The 19,747-nt window shown below is 39.6% G+C and overlaps 1 protein-coding gene across 2 annotated transcripts in view; it reads left to right on the forward strand.

Moving 5' to 3' along the window:
• LOC131929919 (nucleoporin NUP188) overlaps positions 1-19,455 on the forward strand; it is a 34,717-nt gene extending 15,262 nt beyond the window's left edge. Inside the window, exons 27-50 of one of the 2 annotated variants that reach the window (XM_059286308.1) lie at positions 1,008-1,251; positions 1,650-1,739; positions 1,856-1,978; positions 3,695-3,867; positions 4,312-4,393; positions 5,111-5,184; positions 5,329-5,404; positions 6,079-6,222; positions 6,727-6,890; positions 7,590-7,753; positions 8,853-8,983; positions 9,261-9,392; positions 10,083-10,151; positions 10,641-10,751; positions 11,337-11,489; positions 12,155-12,292; positions 12,521-12,595; positions 12,808-12,935; positions 13,559-13,637; positions 15,605-15,739; positions 16,980-17,044; positions 17,467-17,596; positions 17,900-17,990; positions 18,823-19,455. In XM_059286308.1, the coding sequence (XP_059142291.1) occupies positions 1,008-1,251; positions 1,650-1,739; positions 1,856-1,978; positions 3,695-3,867; positions 4,312-4,393; positions 5,111-5,184; positions 5,329-5,404; positions 6,079-6,222; positions 6,727-6,890; positions 7,590-7,753; positions 8,853-8,983; positions 9,261-9,392; positions 10,083-10,151; positions 10,641-10,751; positions 11,337-11,489; positions 12,155-12,292; positions 12,521-12,595; positions 12,808-12,935; positions 13,559-13,637; positions 15,605-15,739; positions 16,980-17,044; positions 17,467-17,596; positions 17,900-17,990; positions 18,823-18,986 (2,935 nt within the window). In that variant the 3' untranslated portion in view covers positions 18,987-19,455. The remainder of the gene's footprint in view (positions 1-1,007; positions 1,252-1,649; positions 1,740-1,855; positions 1,979-3,694; positions 3,868-4,311; positions 4,394-5,110; positions 5,185-5,328; positions 5,405-6,078; positions 6,223-6,726; positions 6,891-7,589; positions 7,754-8,852; positions 8,984-9,260; positions 9,393-10,082; positions 10,152-10,640; positions 10,752-11,336; positions 11,490-12,154; positions 12,293-12,520; positions 12,596-12,807; positions 12,936-13,558; positions 13,638-15,604; positions 15,740-16,979; positions 17,045-17,466; positions 17,597-17,899; positions 17,991-18,822) is intronic. The other variant, XM_059286309.1, reaches the window with a different exon arrangement.
• Positions 19,456-19,747: the final 292 nt, after the last annotated feature.

Consider the following 19,747-nt stretch of genomic DNA (forward strand, 5'->3'; position numbering starts at 1 on the left):
CCCATACCATGACCTCATTGACAGGTGACCACCACAAATAAATGACCACCACAAATAAATGACCACCACAAATATATGACCACCCATACCATGACCTCATTGACAGGTGACCACCACAAATATATGACCACCCACACCATGACCTCATTGACAGGTGACCACCACAAATATATGACCACCACAAATATATGACCACCCATACCATGACCTCATTGACAGGTGACCACCACAAATAAATGACCACCACAAATAAATGACCACCACAAATATATGACCACCCACACCATGACCTCATTGACAGGTGACCACCACAAATAAATGACCACCACAAATAAATGACCACCACAAATATATGACCACCCACACCATGACCTCATTGACAGGTGACCACCACAAATAAATGACCACCACAAATAAATGACCACCACAAATATATGACCACCCACACCATGACCTCATTGACAGGTGACCACCACAAATAAATGACCACCACAAATAAATGACCACCACAAATATATGACCACCCATACCATGACCTCATTGACAGGTGACCACCACAAATATATGACCACCCATACCATGACCTCATTGACAGGTGACCACCACAAATAAATGACCACCACAAATATATGACCACCCACACCATGACCTCATTGACAGGTGACCACCACAAATAAATGACCACCACAAATAAATGACCACCACAAATATATGACCACCCACACCATGACCTCATTGACAGGTGACCACCACAAATAAATGACCACCACAAATAAATGACCACCACAAATATATGACCACCACAAATATATGACCACCCATACCATGACCTCATTGACAGGTGACCACCACAAATATATGACCACCCATACCATGACCTCATTGACAGGTGTCCACCACAAATATATGACCACCACAAATATATGACCACCACAAATAAATGACCACCACAAATATATGACCACCCACGCCATGACCTTGAAACAATAATTTCCCCTTGTCCGCAGCCTACTGAAGGGCGCAGGGGTGGACCTAGTGGAGCTGATTGAGATCTCCCTCTCCCTGCTGAACCGCCTGCTCCTCCTGAAGCCCCCCCAGCAGGGCCCCTCCCCCGTGGAGCAGATCCTGTCCTCCCAGCCCCCAGGCCATCAGCACCAGCACATGGTGGCCACTATAGCCCAGTACATCTATCACAGGCACAGCTTTAGGCTGCCCACTTTAGCTACCCTGTTACTCAAACGTCTAGCCATGGTGAGTCAATGAATTTTTTTCACTAGAAATGTAATTTTAAAAAACTGAAATATAATTAAAGTACGCTTTAAAACTTCATGGGCAGAAGTAGTTTACCTGTTTAAGTGACCTTGGCATTTGAAAATCAGCACTATGCCCAGCTGCCTTTACTTTCCCTAAGAATAGTTAGGTACACATCAGAGCTGGGTAGACTAGGATGTCCTACAGAATCAAGCCCTGGATGCGAACTCGAGACTCACGGCTTAGCAGTCATATGCCTACTACCACACCATCCCATGAAATATAATTATTTGGAAAACTATTATGCTTTGAAATTTTCAAACTTTAATAGTTTCATTTTTTTTTTCATATTATATTATAAATCCTTTTTAAAGCTTACTTTCAATAATATTTTTCAGGTATCACCAATGTCCATTTTGGCCTGCCTAGGAAATGATGCTGAACCAATTAGAGATATGTTTCTGACAAGACTTCAAGCTGTTTCTGAGGTGATTACATTTTACTGAGTGCTGGTTGTATTGAGTTATCCTGGCTTTATAACAGTGATATGAACTCCTGAAGAGACTTGCTAATCTGCAAACATTTGTTGTTTTTTTATTTGTAGGATATACAGCTGAGGGTTAGTATACTGGAGCTTCTATCAGTGTGTGTGGACAGCCAACATGGACTCATTGAGATCTTCTTGAATGTGCAGCAACAGGGGGATGGTGTGGCTGACAAATCTAAGGTAGTACAGCTTTAGTCTAGTCTATACCAGTAGCTGGGCTCCATGACAAATGATCTCAGACAAAATATCTCAAATGATATCAAGGACTAAAGATATCAGGACAAATGATACCATGGACAAATGGTATCACAAATATTTTGTCTGAGATCATTTGTCCTGTCACATACCTAAGGTATTGCTACATCATAAGTCTGGCTTATACCAGTAGTGTTGGTGTTTCTAGGGCATCACTTTTGACTGATTCACAATGCCATGCCATCTGTTCTGGTCCTCTGTCTATAATATCTGAGATTTTTGCCTTGACTATGCTAAGCAAATGGTGATTTTTATACCGCCACATTTGTTAAATAACCTATGTATGAAATCTCTGTGCAACTATCTCTGTTTTACTTCCCTGTATATCATAACAATAGTTAGTAAGATATTACTTCATCAATAATAATAAAAAGGCTACTTTTTCAAACAAGATGGTACATGGGGCAAGTGAATGATGTTTCACCTGTTTTCTGACCTTGTGTTATTTAAACGGATAGTTTGGTCAGCACCATGCCCACATTGGTCAGCACCATGCCCACATTGGTCAGCACCATGCCCACATTGGTCAGCACCATGCCCCCATTGGTCAGCACCATGCCCACATTGGTCAGCACCATGCCCCCATTGGTCAGCACCATGCCCACATTGGTCAGCACCGTGCCCACATTGGTCAGCACCATGCCCACATTGGTCAGCACCATGCCCCCATTGGTCAGCACCATGCCCACATTGGTCAGCACCATGCCCACATTGGTCAGCACCGTGCCCACATTGGTCAGCACCGTGCCCACATTGGTCAGCACCATGCCCACATTGGTCAGCACCATGCCCACATTGGTCAGCACCATGCCCACATTGGTCAGCACCATGCCCACATTGGTCAGCACCATGCCCACATTGGTCAGCACCATGCCCACATTGGTCAGCACCATGCCCACATTGGTCAGCACCATGCCCACATTGGTCAGCACCATGCCCACATTGGTCAGCACCATGCCCACATTGGTCAGCACCATGCCCACATTGGTCAGCACCATGCCCACATTGGTCAGCACCGTGCCCACATTGGTCAGCACCGTGCCCACATTGGTCAGCACCATGCCCACATTGGTCAGCACCATGCCCACATTGGTCAGCACCATGCCCACATTGGTCAGCACCATGCCCACATTGGTCAGCACCATGCCCACATTGGTCAGCACCATGCCCACATTGGTCAGCACCATGCCCACATTGGTCAGCACCATGCCCACATTGGTCAGCACCATGCCCACATTGGTCAGCACCATGCCCACATTGGTCAGCACCATGCCCACTTTGGTCAGCACCATGCCCACATTGTTCAGCACCATGCCCACGTGCCTTTACTTTCCCTAAAGTGAGTCAGGTACTCATCAGAGTTGGACGGTCTCAGGGACATCTTATGGACACTAGCCCAGGATCTAAACTTAAGACTTTCTGCTTAACACTCACAGGGTCTACCTTCCAACCACACCATCCCATACAACATACTTTCCCATCATTAAAATATTAACACAAGAATGTCACTTCTACATGCATCTTCATAATAGATCTTAAGATATTAACAAGCCAAACTACTTTCTTATAATTCATTTAGGTAAAACATGCTAAGTTGAACATTTTTTTGTTTACTTTAAAATAAATGTTTTTTTTTACCAGCACGACCTTCGCCTGGGCCGCAGCAGCTGCTTGCCTCCCCTACTTGACCTTATGGAGGTCAAAAAACAGTGTACCTATGAGTGCCCCCCAGAGCTGCTGTGTGCTGCGCTGGATTTTGTCCACTCCTTATGGTACGGCATGAAGGAGACACCAATGGCTGTGCTTAGGGCCAAGTATGTTAGCAGTTATAATCATGTTCATTTCTATTGGCTGTTTAATATGTTCTGTTTATTTATGTCCGATTATTGATTTTGTCATATATTTTTTAAAAAGTTTGTGAAACTACTGCCATGGGTTAATTTGTTTTCTGTGTTAATTTATTTTCCATATTTTATTTGTTCTTTAGGTTAATTTTTGACTGTATTAAATTATTTTTTTAAGATAAATTTTATTTGTTTTCTTTGAGTTTATTTTCCATATTTTTTTTTTCTAGATTGTTTTAGAATATTTTTAAAAATGTCCATGTTTTAATTTTTGAATAGGTTATTTATCTTCCATGTTATTTTAGATTATAAACTTTTTTAAATTATCTCATGTTACATGTGAAATTACCTCAGCTAAAAATAATTATCAATCTCACTGCTCACCACTTTGTTAATTGAATTTTTCTTGACCAGTGAAACATTTTGGCCGAGTGTGTTGGCGCCACTCACACAGGACCTGCCAGCAGTGGACGAACAAGATGACCTCTCTGTCCAGGTACAGATGATAATTTAACCCTCTAGCACTGAGATTCATTTCAGTTTGTCAACATCTAATTTTATCAATGTTGGCCTTGATAACCAGAGTTAACATTAGGAGTATTTTTTTCAACCAGATAGTTTTATACTTTCAAGAACTTGTTTAAAAATCTGTAAAGTTTGTCAACATCTAATTTTAACAATGTTGGCCTTGATAATCAGAGTTAACATTAGGAGTATTTTTTTCAACCAGATAGTTTTATACTTTCAAGAACTTGTTTAAAAATCTGTAAAGTTTGTCAACATCTAATTCTAACAATGTTGGCCTTGATAATCAGAGTTAACATTAGGAGTATTTTTTTTAACCAGGTAGTTTTATACTTTCAAGAACTTGTTTAAAAATCTGTAAAGTTTGTCAACATCTAATTCTAACAATGTTGGCCTTGATAACCAGAGTTAACACTAGGAGTATTTTTTTTAGAGTTTTATACTTTCAAGAACTTATTTGTTAAAAATCTGTTAAGTGCCAAGCCTGAGATGAATACATCTATGCTGAATGGATATTTTTTATATCACTCATTAATAGTGCTGTAGAACACTTGGCTGAAATAATTCGCAACTCCGCTAGTTTTGTTTAATGCCACTTTTAACTACTAGCTGAAAAGAATTTTGTTCTGTTAGATGTGTTGTGTGAGGACAATTTTTCTAGTTTGATGTTGTCATTTCTCTGACCCAGGCACTGAAACTCCAGACCAAGTTGACCTCTTTCTCCCTGAGAATTATTGGCATGGAACTTTATGCCATGGCCAGGTAAGTTGTCATTAGTTTTGTCAAATTTAACTTGCCAGTTGGCCACTGCTTGTTTTATATTCCTGTTTATTTTGATAGAAAGTGTGTGTAGTCTTAGCAGTTAAAAATCTAGGTATAAAGAAGTTGTTTTTTTTCTATGGTTAGCTCACAGCTGGACTCAAACTTCAAGAAACATCTGAAGGCTACCTTTGCTGGTGGACGACTTAGTTACTGGTCAAAGGTAAGTTTTTTTTTCTTTAAGGCCAGTTTTACTTTGTGTTCTGGCTGTTTTATATTGGTCGTTTATTTATGATTTTAGACCAATTTATGTGAGGTTTTTTTTTTGTTTGTTTTTATCCAATATTTTAAATTTGCCAGTTGTTATTGTTTTTGTCATATTTTTTCTGTATTCTGTTTAAATTAGCTAGTATTTTTGTTTTTGTTTTGGCCATTTGTTTGTGTACATTAGCAGACATACCTACCGTCCCACCAAAAGTGGAATTGTTCCGCATTTTACTTAAAATGCGTCTTATTCAGCTTTTGTCGAAGTTTGTTCCACTAATTTGAAAAATAAGAAAATCTTTATCTCATTAAAAAAAAATAAGTTGAAATTAAGCACTAGTATATAGATCTAGATTCTTGCTAATAGTTAACTTAGTATAAAACTATATTAAATCTAGATTCTATTCATAATACTCCTATATACTGCGTATAAGGCCTATATATTTTCTCTTATATTAAGTGTTTATTTTCTGCTTAGCAAAGTAGCTTCCAGGCTTATGTTCCTCTTTTTTTGGTGTCAAATTCTCCTTTTTGGTAAGACTGTTCCTACTTTTGGTGGCCAGGGGTAGGCGTGTCAGCTTTAGCCATTAGAATATTAAAACAAGTGCAGTCATCAGACAGTCATATGTAAAGTTGATGTTTCAGGCAGTCAGGCTGAGTCTTGAAGAAGTGAGTGAGAGTGCCAACCTACCACCAGCCCAAGCTATATCTGAGCTGCCAGCTTTAAATCTGCTGCTGGCGTGGAAAAATTTCTTGGTCACCTCAAGCCATTTTAAGGTTCAAAAATATATCTGTCATTAATTGCCATTTTAAGGTTCAAAAATATTTTATTGCCATTTTAAGGTTCAAAAATATTTTATTGCCATTTTAAGGTTCAAAAATATTTCTGTCATTTTAAGGTTCAAAAATATTTTATTGCCATTTTAAGGTTCAAAAATATTTATATCACTAATTGCCATTTAAAGGTTCAAAAATATTTCTGTCATCAATTGCAATTTTGCATTGGTAAAAAAATTAATTTTGGTCCATCTTATTTAGTGTATATATATTGTTGTATTTGTTGACATTTTTTAATGTTTCAGATTTTAGATATTTTTAAATTTTTAACTTTACAGAATTCTGAAATTTTTTATACCTTTCAGATTTTGAAACATTTTTAACTTTCCTTTTTTTTTTAGCCTTGAATAGTTCAGATATTTTTAAACCTCTGACTGACTATTAACCTTGAAAAATTGTAACATTATTCACCCTTGAAAATATCAAACATTTTTAATCTTGCAGATTTCAGACATTGACATGAGTGACAAAGACAAAATGACCATCCTGTCTGACCTGTTGCGTGGCGTCCGTGCACAGTTTAGTGCCAACAACCTGTCTGACATTAAGATAAAACTGGCATCCATCGCCAGCGCACTCTACTTCACATTAGTCAAGTCATGGAGCAAGTGAGTTATTGCCCTTCTGCTATTTCTTTGTTACCATATTCCACCTACAAATAAATCCAGATGGATGAGATGTAATTAAATTAGCAATTTCAAAACAGCTTTAAAAAATAATAGGTGTTTCAGAAAATAGGGTATCTATGCAATGAAAATGTAATTTGGACATTATAAAATTATTTTGCTATTACTTGTACCTTAAACTTAACCAACACTGGCCCTTACTCAACCCCTTACTGTCCATCATAGAAACAGGAGAAATAAACTTAACACAATATTCATAAGATTTTAATACACTATGCCTGTTACTGGGTTATAAGCGGTCATGTTTTATTTTGTTTAAAATGTTAAGTAAAGAAAATGTAAAGGCTTAGCAGTTTAAAATGTTTTACTAACTGAAGATTATAGGATGACTTAGCAGTTTAAAATTGTGTACTAACTGAAGGATAAAGGAAGGCTTAGCAGTTTAAAATATTGTTCTAACTGAAATAAAAATAGGGAGGTTTGAGCCACTAAATGAAATCCAACATTTTAGTAATGTTTTGATACCTTGGGTGATATCTATAGGGATCTGCTAGACTGTAGGATATAAAATAGCTTAGCAGTTTAAAATATTGTGTTAATTAAAAAAAATAGGAAGGTTTGAACTACTAAATCAAATCCAACATTTTACTAATGTTTTGATACTTTGCATGATATATATAGGGATCTGCTGGACTCAGACGGGACAGTGGCCAAAGAGGCTCTGGACACTTTAATGAGCACCATTGAGGAGTCGACCAGTGGGGAGAAGCTGTTTCCTTCAATAGAGATTGGTCTGCTGGGGTCAGTCACAACCATTCTACAGCAGTGTGGACACAAGCTGGACAGTAAGTCAGTTCTAAGGGGGATTGTAGTGGCCACAAGCTGGACAGTAAGTCAGTTCTAAGGGGGATTGTAGTGGCCACAAGCTGGACAGTAAGTCAGTTCTAAGGGGGATTGTAGTGGCCACAAGCTGGACAGTAAGTCAGATCTAAGGGGGATTGTAGTACTACAAGTTTACTGGGTAGTGGACGCAAGCTGGACAGTAAGTTAGATCTAAGGGGGGGGGGGTAATGTAGCATGTTTACTGGGTAGTTGTAACAATTAGTTTACTGGGTAATGTAGCATGTTTACTGGGTAGTTGTAACAATTAGTTTACTGGGTAATGTAGCATGTTTACTGGGTAGTTGTAACAATTAGTTTACTGGGTAATGTAGCATGCTTACTGGGTAGTTGTAACAATTAGTTTACTGGGTAATGTAGCATGTTTACTGGGTAGTTGTAACTATTAGTTTACTGTGTAGTGGACACAAGCTGGACAGTAAGTTAGATCTGAGGGGGATTGTAGAGTAACAAGTTTACTAGTTAGTGGACACAAGTTTACTAGGTAGTGGACACAAGTTTACTAGGTAGTGGACACAAGCTGGACAGTAAGTCAGATCTAAGGGGGATTGTAGCAAGTTCACCGGGTAGGGGACAAAAGTTTACTGGGTAGAGGACAAAAGTTTACTGGTTAATGTAACAAGTTTACTGGTTAGGGGACAAAAGTTTACTGGGTAATGTAACAAGTTTACTGGGTAGGGGACAAAAGTTTACTGGGTAATGTAACAAGTTTACTGGTTAGGGGACAAAAGTTCACTGGGTAATGTAACAAGTTTACTGGGTAGGGGACAAAAGTTTACTGGGTAATGTAGCAAGTTTACTGGGTAGTTGTAACAGTTACTTTACTGGATAGCATACACGTGTTGATCTATCAAAACCTACTTGACCCTGGCATCATCTGATACCATAAAGCTACTTTACTTACTATTTTACAATGTTTGTTTGTATAGTGTGATTTAAGTGTTTCAGCAGTTTTATAGCCCTCTATTCTAGTGAAGAAATGTTTTAATTTCTTAGGTCCACACTTATCTATGCTCTAGAAACATTTTTACCTATTTGTTCCAGATCTGTCCAGTGTTCTCCATGACCTACTGGGTGTGGTCTGCTCCATATTCCTCAACAGCTCCTGGCATGTCCCCGCCCTCTTAGAGACAACAGCCAATCAGCAAACAGAGGCCTTGGGGAATCATGTCAAGGTTAGTGTTAAAGAGAGTAGGCAACAACAACAGTTTATTGTCACCATTTGCAGGTAGTAAATCAAATTGCTTACAGTTGCAGGTACTCACCTGTTGCAGGTACTCACCTGTAACAGGTAGTAATTCAAACTTCTAACAGTTGCAGGTAGTATCTCAAACTTCTAACAGTTGCAGGTAGTCACCTGCCACAGGTAGTAACTCAAACATCTAACAGTTGCAGGTAGTCACCTGCCACAGGTAGTCACCTGCCACAGGTAGTAACTCAAACTTCTAACAGTTGCAGGTAGTGACCTGTTGCCTGCTGGTTGAGATCCTGCACATGACCAAGGACCTGGAGACCTCACTGCAGGTCATCCAAGAACACGGCATCATCTCCAGTCTCTTGTCCACCACAGAGGCTTTGTTCAAGGTCAGTTGTTGTCCAGGGCTTATGGTCAGCTGTTGTCCTGGGCTTAAGGTCAGCTGTTGTCCAGGGCTTATGGTCAGCTGTTGTCCAGGGCTTATGGTCAGTTGTTGTCCAGGGTTTATGGTCAGTTGTTGTCCAGGGTTTATGGTCAGTTGTTGTCCAGGGTTTATGGTCAGTTGTTGTCCAGGGCATGTGGTCAGCTGTTATTCAGGGCTTATGGTCAATTTGTGTCCAGGGCTTATGGTCAGCTGTTGTCCATGGCTTATGGTCAGCTGTTGTCCATGGCTTCTGGTCAGCTGTTGTCCAGGGTTTATGGTCAGTTGTTGTCCAGGGCATATGGTCAGCTGTTGTCCACGGCTGTGGTCAGTTGTTGTCCAGGGCTTCTGGTTAGTTGTTGTTTTAAGGTCAGGTGTAGTTCACCACATAATAATTTCATGGTTTAAGTTGACTTGTAATAACATTACATTGTAAAAGTCCTATGTAATAAAATATATTTTATCGTGTCTCAACATTAAAAATTCTATCTATTTTATGCGGTGGATAGTTACATCTTATTTGTAAACATTCATTTCTTCAGCCACAGATTAAAAGTAAAGTTTATAATATGCTTTTTTAATAGTGTTGTCTTTCTTAAAATGATGATGTATTGTTACCATGACATTGAGGAAAAAGATTTCATCTTTTTTTTTACAGGCCAGGCAGGGAATATCCTACATTTATTCTTCCCTACTGCTTCTTATAAAGATAGCGTCCACAGAAACTGTAAGCTGTTGTCATTCAATTAATGTTGTGTTTTGGTGAAGTCATAGTGTAAACTGTAGTTTTTGTTGTCATACAATTAATGTTGTGGTGTTTTTGGTGTCATAAAATTAATGTTGTGTTTGTGGTGTTGTCATAGTTTAAATTGTTTAGTTGTCACATTTATTTGTTTATCATACATTAGTCATAGTTGAAATATTCTGTAATTTTGTCTTCTGGTAGTTTTGTTACAGTTGTTAAATGGGTCTAATGCCATAGCTGTATGTGTGATAGTATCCCATGATAATGCTGCTGGTAGTGTGATAATATCCCATGATAGTGCTGCCTGATCTAATGCCATAGCTAGTAGTGTGATAGTATCTCATGATTATGCTGCTGGTAGTGTGATAGCATCCCATGATAATGCTGCTGGTAGTGTGATAATATCCCATCGTTATGCTGCTGGTAGTGTTATAGTATCCCATGGTTACGCTGCCTTCTCCTTATGTCCAGGGAGCCTTGATGCTGGTCAACAACAACCTGATCTCCCAGCTGTGTCTAGTCCTGACCTCATGTTATGCCTACGACGAGGACAACACTCAGTCCAGGGTTGCTCTGTCTAAGGTACTCACACTTATGGCTAGTTCTGGGTTTATCTGTAGTAGCACTGTGCATGTGTATAAATAAAAGAAAATTTTAACAGTACGAAAGTAACAACACCTCTTTAGAAGTATTTAGCTTTATTTTTTTCTAATTTTTTTTGCAATTCTGATTGACTGCCATTATGATGGTGTTAGTTTTATGGAATGTTACAATGCATTCTCTCTATATTTTATGAGCATAAGTAAAATAACTTACCACTGAAGGTGTCCAGTCATAAACCCCTGGACATACCTCCCTTCCCTAGGAAAAAATACCCCAGTACCATAAACCCTCTTAATAAACCAACTTAATTGGCTTATATTTAAGGAAATTTCCAGTTAATAAGTTAAGAATAAATGACCACTTTGTTATCTTTGATTGAATAAACTACAACTATATCTACTGAAGTTAAATAAATTTGTCACTATATTTGCTTATATGAAATAAACTAAGCTGACTTAGATTTCTATAAACTTTCTGATGAAGCCTCTACCTTATCCCCTAGGACTGACTGAGTTAGTTTTATGTCATCTTATGTTACTGATGGCATGTCTTCCATGTTTGCAGGCACTGAGAAGTCTGAGACCAGCCTCTGTGACCTGGCACAGCCTGTACTGCCTGTGTTTAGATCTGTTCTCCTCCATGCTGAGGGTCCTGAAACATTCCTTCCTGGAGGATGCTCTCAATGTCATAGGGGTGCACCAGGACAGGATGTATCAGGTGGGTCATGTCTGAGCTCTTCAGTGTACTCATCTTTTGCTTTGTCCAGTGGTCATTTTTGTTTAGTCGGACATTAACTGGTCATCTTTGCTTAGTCGGACATTAACTGGTCATCTTTGCTTGTTTTGACATTAGTTTGGTCATCTTTACTAAGTCAGATATAAACTGGTTATCTTTGCTTAGTCCAGTGGCCATCTTTGCTTGGTCTAATGGTCATCTTTGTTTTGGCATTAATTGGGTCATCTTTACTTGGTCAGACATTAACTTGTTATCTTTGCTTGTTTTGACATCAGTTTGATCAGACATTAACTTGTTATCTTTGCTGTTTTGACAATAACTGGTCATCTTTGATGGTCATCTTTACTTGTTTTGATATTAACTTGGTCACACTTATAACTGGTCATCTTTGCTTGATGGCATGTGGTCTGCTTATTTTGACATGAACTGGTCATCTTTGCTTGTTTTGATATTAACTTGGTCACACTTATAACTGGTCATCTTTGCTTGATGGCATGTGGTCTTTGCTTATTTTGACATGAACTGGTCATCTTTGCTTGTTTTGATATTAACTGGTCATCTTTGCTTGTTTTGACATTAACTTGGTCACACATATAACTGGTCATCTTTGCTTGTTTTGACAATACCTGGTCATCTTATGTCTGTAGGCACTGCTGGTTGCCCGTGTAAACCTCAGCAAGACAACTCTAGATGAGGCAGAAGCCACCTGTGGTTTTGTGCTGGAACTTTGTGCGTTTCACAAACAGTGGAGGTACAGCTTGCCACACGTCCTGGCCAAAATTGTGGTACGTGTGGAATCATTGTTCTTTTAGATTTGCTAACATTGTGATTTGATAATTTTGTTACTAAACTCTTTTTATATCATTGTTAAGATAAGCTAATTTGACCTGTAAATTGTAGCTAAATTTTACCATGTCAGTCTTCTATAATGTTGATTGTACCAACCACGTCTTAACCTGGTGGGGGCTGCTACCCCTGTAGTTTAATATGTCAACACTATCTCTTCTCTCTAGGGCTCCCTTATGGCCATGATACAGACCTACATGGCTCTTTTGATTAGACCCAGATATCTCCTGCACTTACTAGAGGTTTGTATTGCTTGTAACATATTTAAAATTCAGTTTTAAATTTGGTACCATTGTTGACATTTTGTACAAGCCAGCCATGCTGTATTGTTGACATTTTGTACAAGCCATGCTGTGCTGTATTGTTGACATTTTGTACAAGCTTGCTGTGCTGTATTGTTGACATTGTGTACAAGCCAACCATTCTGTTCCCTAACCCTTGGTTTAACCCCCAGCATGCCAAAAGCCAGGATGGTCTGGGTAAGTGTGACTCCATCCTACAGGTGCCGTCCATCCTACAGCACCAGAGTTCACTGGACGATGTGGAGCAGCCTAGCAAGAAACTGGTCCAGGTGCAGCACAGGTGGGTAGTGTGTTTGTACCTGGTTCAACTACCTTTAGTGTCTTTGTACCTGGTTCGACTACCTTTAATGTGCGTCTAACTGATAAAACCACCTTTAGTGTAGAGCACTTGATATTTAACCATCTTTAGTATGAGCCTAACTGCTAAAACCACCATTAATATGAGCATAACTGATAAAACCACCTTTAGTGTGAGCCTAACTGATCAAACCACCTTTAGTCTGGAGCGCTTGATTTAACCACCTTTAGTGTGAGCCTAACTGATTAAACCACCATTAGTATGGAGCAACTAGTAAAAACCACCTTCTGTGTGAACCAACTGATAAAACCACCTTCAGTATGAGCCTGATAAAACCACCTTTAGTGTGAGCCTAACTAATAAAACCAACTTTAGTATGAACCAACTGATAAAACCACCTTTAGTGTGAACCAACTGATAAAACAACCATTTAGTGTAGAATTTAGCATCACATTTTCACCTGGTAAAACCCACACTCAATTAAACACAAAGAGAGTGAACTAAGCATCAATGTTCCACCTAATAAAAATGACTTTTTTTGGTAGGAGGGATGTTTACTATCTAAACACTGTATTTACAATATATCATTTATCTTACTGTTTCAGCATGCTAAGACTGGTTGGAAAAGGCCTGTCATGCTTAAAGCACTTTACCCCTGGATTACCTGAGATCCTGTTTGACCAGGTAAGCCTACCTTAGCTCCCCGTGAGAACTTCCCATTGGGGCAGAAAGTAAATAAAAACAATACAATTAATAAGCTCCAATGTTATGATGTACATGAACCTGTCAAGCCTATGTAAACTGGGTCAGGTTATTATTAGCTCTACCATGTGTGTGAAGTATAAACAGAAAAGGTTAGAGTGTCTTAGAATGAATGGGACAGTGTGGAACTGAAATGTTCTAAAGAAACATACTTACACATAATGAGACTTGAACATTAGATGTGCGTATACTCATTAGATCAGCATGATTCAGGCGCTGATTAGATTGGTGTACGTGGGGACGGTATGGTCAGATAGTAGAACTCCTAACTAACCCAAAAGTCTAAAGTTCGTATCCCAGGCTCAGCTCTGTAGGTTTCACAGAGTCCACTCAGCTCAAATGGGTACCTGACTGAGTAGTACTAATTACCCTATCCCCCTGAATGCTGATGTCATTTAAACAGATGAACTCTACTTCATCTGCCTCTGGCACAAACAGGAAAAGAAGATCGTGATGAGACGGGTGTAAGAAGACACTTAATGAAAGCGTGCTTTGGTGCTGTCACACTGACACTATCTTTTGGTGCTGTCACACTGACACTATCTTTTGGTGTTGTCACACTGACACTATCCTTTGGTGTTGTCAAACTGACACTATCTTTTGGTGTTGTCAAACTGACACTATCCTTAGGTGTTGTCAAACTGACACTATTCTTTGGTGCTGTCAAACTGACACTATCCTTTGGTGTTGTCAAACTGACACTATCCTTTGGTGCTGTCAAACTGACACTATCCTTTGGTGCTGTCAAACTGACACTATCCTTTGGTGTTGTCAAACTGACACTATCCTTTGGTGTTGTCACACTGACACTATCCTTTGGTGTTGTCAAACTGACACTATCCTTTGGTGCTGTCACACTGACACTATCCTTTGGTGTTGTCACACTGACACTATCCTTTGATGTCAAACTGACACTATCCTTTGGTGTTGTCACACTGACACTATCCTTGGGTGTTGTCAAACTGACACTATCCTTTGGTGTTGTCACACTGACACTATCCTTTGGTGTTGTCACACTGACACTATCCTTTGGTGTTGTCACACTGACACTATCCTTTGGAGCTGTCACACTGACACTATCCTTTGGTGTTGTCACACTGACACTATCCTTTAGTGTTGTCAAACTGACACTATCCTTTAGTGTTGTCAAACTGACACTATCCTTTGGTGATGTCACACTGACACTATCCTTTGGTGCTGTCACACTGACACTATCCTTTGGTGTTGTCAAACTGACACTATCCTTTGGTGTTGTCACACTGACACTATCCTTTAGTGTTGTCAAACTGACACTATCCTTTGGTGTTGTCACTGACACTATCCTTTGGTGTTGTCAAACTGACACTATCCTTTGGTGTTGTCACACTGACCCTATCCTTTGGTGTTGTCACACTGACACTATCCTTTGATGTCAAACTGACACTATCCTTTGGTGTTGTCACACTGACACTATCCTTTGGTGTTGTCACTGACACTATCCTTTGGTGTTGTCAAACTGACACTATCCTTTGGTGTTGTCACACTGACCCTATCCTTTGGTGTTGTCACACTGACACTATCCTTTGATGTCAAACTGACACTATCCTTTGGTGTTGTCACACTGACACTATCCTTTGGTGTTGTCAAACTGACCTTAACCTTTGGTGTGGTCACACTGACCCTATCCTTTGGTGTCACACTGACCTTATCCTTTGGTGTGGTCAAACTGACACTATCCTTTGGTGTTGTCACACTGACACTATCCTTTGGTGTTGTCACACTGACACTATCCTTTGGTGTTGTCACACTGACACTATCCTTTGGTGTTGTCACACTGACCCTATCCTTTGGTGTCACACTGACCTTATCCTTTGGTGTGGTCAAACTGACACTATCCTAATTTGTTTCAGGGAGTGGACGTGACAGAATGGGAACCAATTCTCAGACTTGGGTTTGGAACTCCCTCACTGGATGATGATGTGGAGGGCATCACATTTGGCACCCTGCTCAACTGTGTCACAGTCTGTGTCAGACACCTGTCTAGGGTAGGTAACTACCTGTCTAGGGTAGGTAACTGTCAGACACCTGCACAAGGTAGGTAACTGTCAGACACCTGTCTAGGGTAGGTAACTGTCAGACACCTGTCTAGGGTAGGTAACTGTCAAATACCTGTACAGAGTAGGTAACTGTCAGACACCTGTACAGGGTAGGTAACTGTCAGACACCTGTCTAGGTAACTGTGTCAGACACCTGTCTATGTAACTGTGTCAGACACTTGTCTAGGGTAGGTAACTGTCAGACACCTGTCTAGGGTAGGTAACTGTCAGACACCTGCACAGGGTAGGTAACTGTCAGACACCTGTCTAGGGTAGGTAACTGTCAGACACCTGTCTAGGGTAGGTAACTGTCAAATACCTGTACAGAGTAGGTAACTGTCAGACACCTGTACAGGGTAGGTAACTGTCAGACACCTGTCTAGGTAACTGTGTCAGACACCTGTCTATGTAACTGTGTCAGACACTTGTCTAGGGTAGGTAACTGTCAGACACCTGTCTAGGGTAGGTAACTGTCAGACACCTGCACAGGGTAGGTAACTGTCAGACACCTGTCTAGGGTAGGTAACTGTCAGACACCTGTCTAGGGTAGGTAACTGTCAAATACCTGTACAGGGTAGGTAACTGTCAAATACCTGTACAGGGTAGGTAACTGTCAGACACCTGTCTAGGTAACTGTGTCAGACACCTGTCAAGGTAACTGTGTCAGACACTTGTCTAGGGTAGGTAACTGTCAGGCACCTGTACAGGGTAGGTAACTGTCAGACACCTGTCTAGGGTAGGTAACTGTCAGACACCTGTCTAGGGTAGGTAAATGTAAGACACCTGTACAGGGTAGTTAACTGTTTCAGACACCTGTACATGGTAGTTAACTGTGTCAGACACCTGTACATGGTAGTTAACTGTGTCAGACACCTGTACAGGGTAGGTAACTGTCAGAAACTTGTACAGGGTAGGTAAATGTAAGACACCTGTCTAGGGTAGTCACTGTCAGACACCTTCTTAGGGTAGGTAACTGTGCCAAATAACTATTTATGGTAAGTAACTGTCAGGCACCAGTTAAACTTTTTTTTATAAAGTTTTGGCTAAAGACCATGGGTTGTACTAGCTGGGCGTAATTAACTCTTCACAATTTGTAACTATCTAGCTTCTGATGTAGAGCTAACTGTTACCAATTTGTTACTAGCTAGCATCTGATGTAGAACTAACTGTTACCAATTTGCTCTATCAGATGGACGGCAAGGCCTCCCCACACAGGAATTCACCTGATGACTCAGCCAAGCACTGCATCCCACGGTGAGTCTGACCAGAGCTTCACTACTACACATAAAACTTAACATACAAACCTGCTTTAAGACCTGTCTGATGCATAACATACAAACCTGCCCTCACTCCTGTCAAATATATAACGTAGCATACAAGCCTGCCTTCACTCCTGTCAAATATATAACGTAACATACAAACCTGCCCTCACTCCTGTCAAATATATAACGTAGCATACAAGCCTGCCTTCACTCCTGTCAAATATATAACGTAACATACAAACCTGCCTTCACTCCTGTCAAATATATAACGTAACATACAAACCAGCCTTCACTCCTGTCAAATATATAATGTAACATACAAACCTGCCTTCACTCCTGCTGAATATATGACGTAACATACAAACCTGCCATATATATATTAATCTGTTCAGGTAATGTTTGCTCTACTTCCAGCCCTGTCGTACAGTTTGTTCTAGAAGTTTCTCTGGACATCTTGATGTCACAAGCATGTCGTTACCTGCGTGACCCCAATTTGATGGCGCGTGACAGGCAATTCTTGAAGAGGGAGCTGGGCACTGAACTGGTGAGTTCTCTCCCCTTAGATGCTGGCGATTTATTATTTTCTCTATCTTAGAAGCCATTTTGAACAAAAGCCTTTTTTATGATTTTTCTGTTCATTCTTGCACTTCTTTAAGGAGCCTGATCCCTCAAGACAGTTTAGTTTTGAAATTCCATGTTTTTAATGACAACATTATTTTAAAATGAAATTTATTTACAGAAGTCATGGGGCTTCCCATAAGTGATTTATTTTAAAAAAGATATCTATTTGCAGAACTATTGTTTCTTTCTGTTACATGGTTTATATAAAAAAGATTTCTATCTACAGAATTCTTGTTTGTCGCCATTACATCGCCACCTAAGAAGAGGAGCTGGGGACAGATCTTTGTCCTTGACCCCACCTCAGCAATCATCTAATGGTATTTTGGTATTTTCTTTCTCTTTGTACAAACATTCTCAACATTAAATGAATGATATTTTCATTCTAGTTTTTTTTTCACTGAATAACTTTCCCTTTCTGCTTTCTATTTTGGCTTTAAATATTATCAACACTTGTTACAACCACATATCATATTAGTACTTTGTCTCACCACCTGTCACATAAATACCTTGTCTCACCACCTGTCTAATGATACATACCTTGTCTCACCACCTGTCACATAAATGCCTTGTATCACCACCTGTCACATAAATACCTTGTCTCACCACCTGTCACATAAATACATTGTCTCACCACCTGTCTAATGATACATACCTTGTCTCACCACCTGTCACATAAATACCTTGTCTCACCACCAGTCACATAAATACATTGTCTCACCACCTGTCACATAAATACCTTGTCTCACCACCTGTCTAATGATACATACCTTGTCTCACCACCTGTCACATAAATACCTTGTCTCACCGCCCACCACATAAATACCTTGTCTCACCACCTGTCACATAAAATACCTTGTCCCACCACCTGTCACATAAATATATTGTCTCACCACCTGTCACATAAATACCTTGTCTCACCACTTGTTTTCTAAATACCTTATCTCACCACCTGTCACATAAATACCTTGTCTCACCATCCACCACATAAATACCCTGTCTCCCCACCTGTCATATAAATACATTGTCTCACCACCTGTCTCATAAATACCTTGTCTCACCATCCACCACATAAATACCCTGTCTCACCACCTGCCACATAAATACCTTGTCTCACCACCTGTCTAATAATAAATATCTTCTCTCACCCAGGCATATTTGCACCAACCACACCACAGGCCAACAACCTGACATGGACCTCAAGAACCAGCACTCCGCCACAACTCAACCGTTCTATCTCACAGACTTTCCCTAACTCACCAGACCCAAATTATTTCAGATTGGTGCAGACATTTGTCCAGAAAGTCTTAAAGTAGTCATCACAACATGTTGACACAGACTTGTACATTATTTATATTGTTTGCTGGATTTTAAAAATTGAACAAAATAAACAAAGAACTGGATTTGTCCAGGTCCTATTACCAACTAGAGTGTTTTAATAACAGATTGTGCAGCTAATTGGTTGTAAGATTGCTAGAAAAGTAGCCGCAGTGTCATACTTAATGTGTGAAATAAACTGTTGATTAAATGTATAGGAGATGAAACTGTTATACAGTTTTGATAGTGATGGGATGCTAGTTTGTGGGCTCGTATGATTGAATGGGGGGAAAGTTTACCATGTGTGATTGATGGTGTTCATATGTATGGTTGTAAAAATGTGTTCATATTGAAGCATGGTGTTTGGAGAATGCTTGCATTGTGTTTATGTTTTACATGGTGTTTATATATTTCGAGGATGATGGTCACAGGCGTTGATTATTCTTTGAACAGAAATAAAATTTTGAATCTATTATTTTCTTGTTGTTTTTTTACTGTGTGTTATACATGTATCTGAGCATTGGGTTGTGGTCAATAATCTTAAATATAAATATTGTTTTATCTTAGCTACTTTCAGTTAAAACATTATCTGGAAATGTAGCTCAGATGTCTAAAAAATTGTAGAATGTTTTCCTCATTCTAATATTAACTCTAAAGATGTAACCTTTGTTTACCTGTGTTTATATTTAGAAAACATTTCTATACTAAATTAACCTTAATATTGTCATGTTTATTGCAGTCAACTGAAGACTAAATAAGC

The sequence above is a fragment of the Physella acuta genome, unplaced genomic scaffold (genome assembly GCF_028476545.2).
Source record: "Physella acuta isolate Inbredline_101_S28 unplaced genomic scaffold, ASM2847654v3 ptg001693l, whole genome shotgun sequence".
NCBI lineage: Eukaryota > Metazoa > Mollusca > Gastropoda > Physidae > Physella > Physella acuta.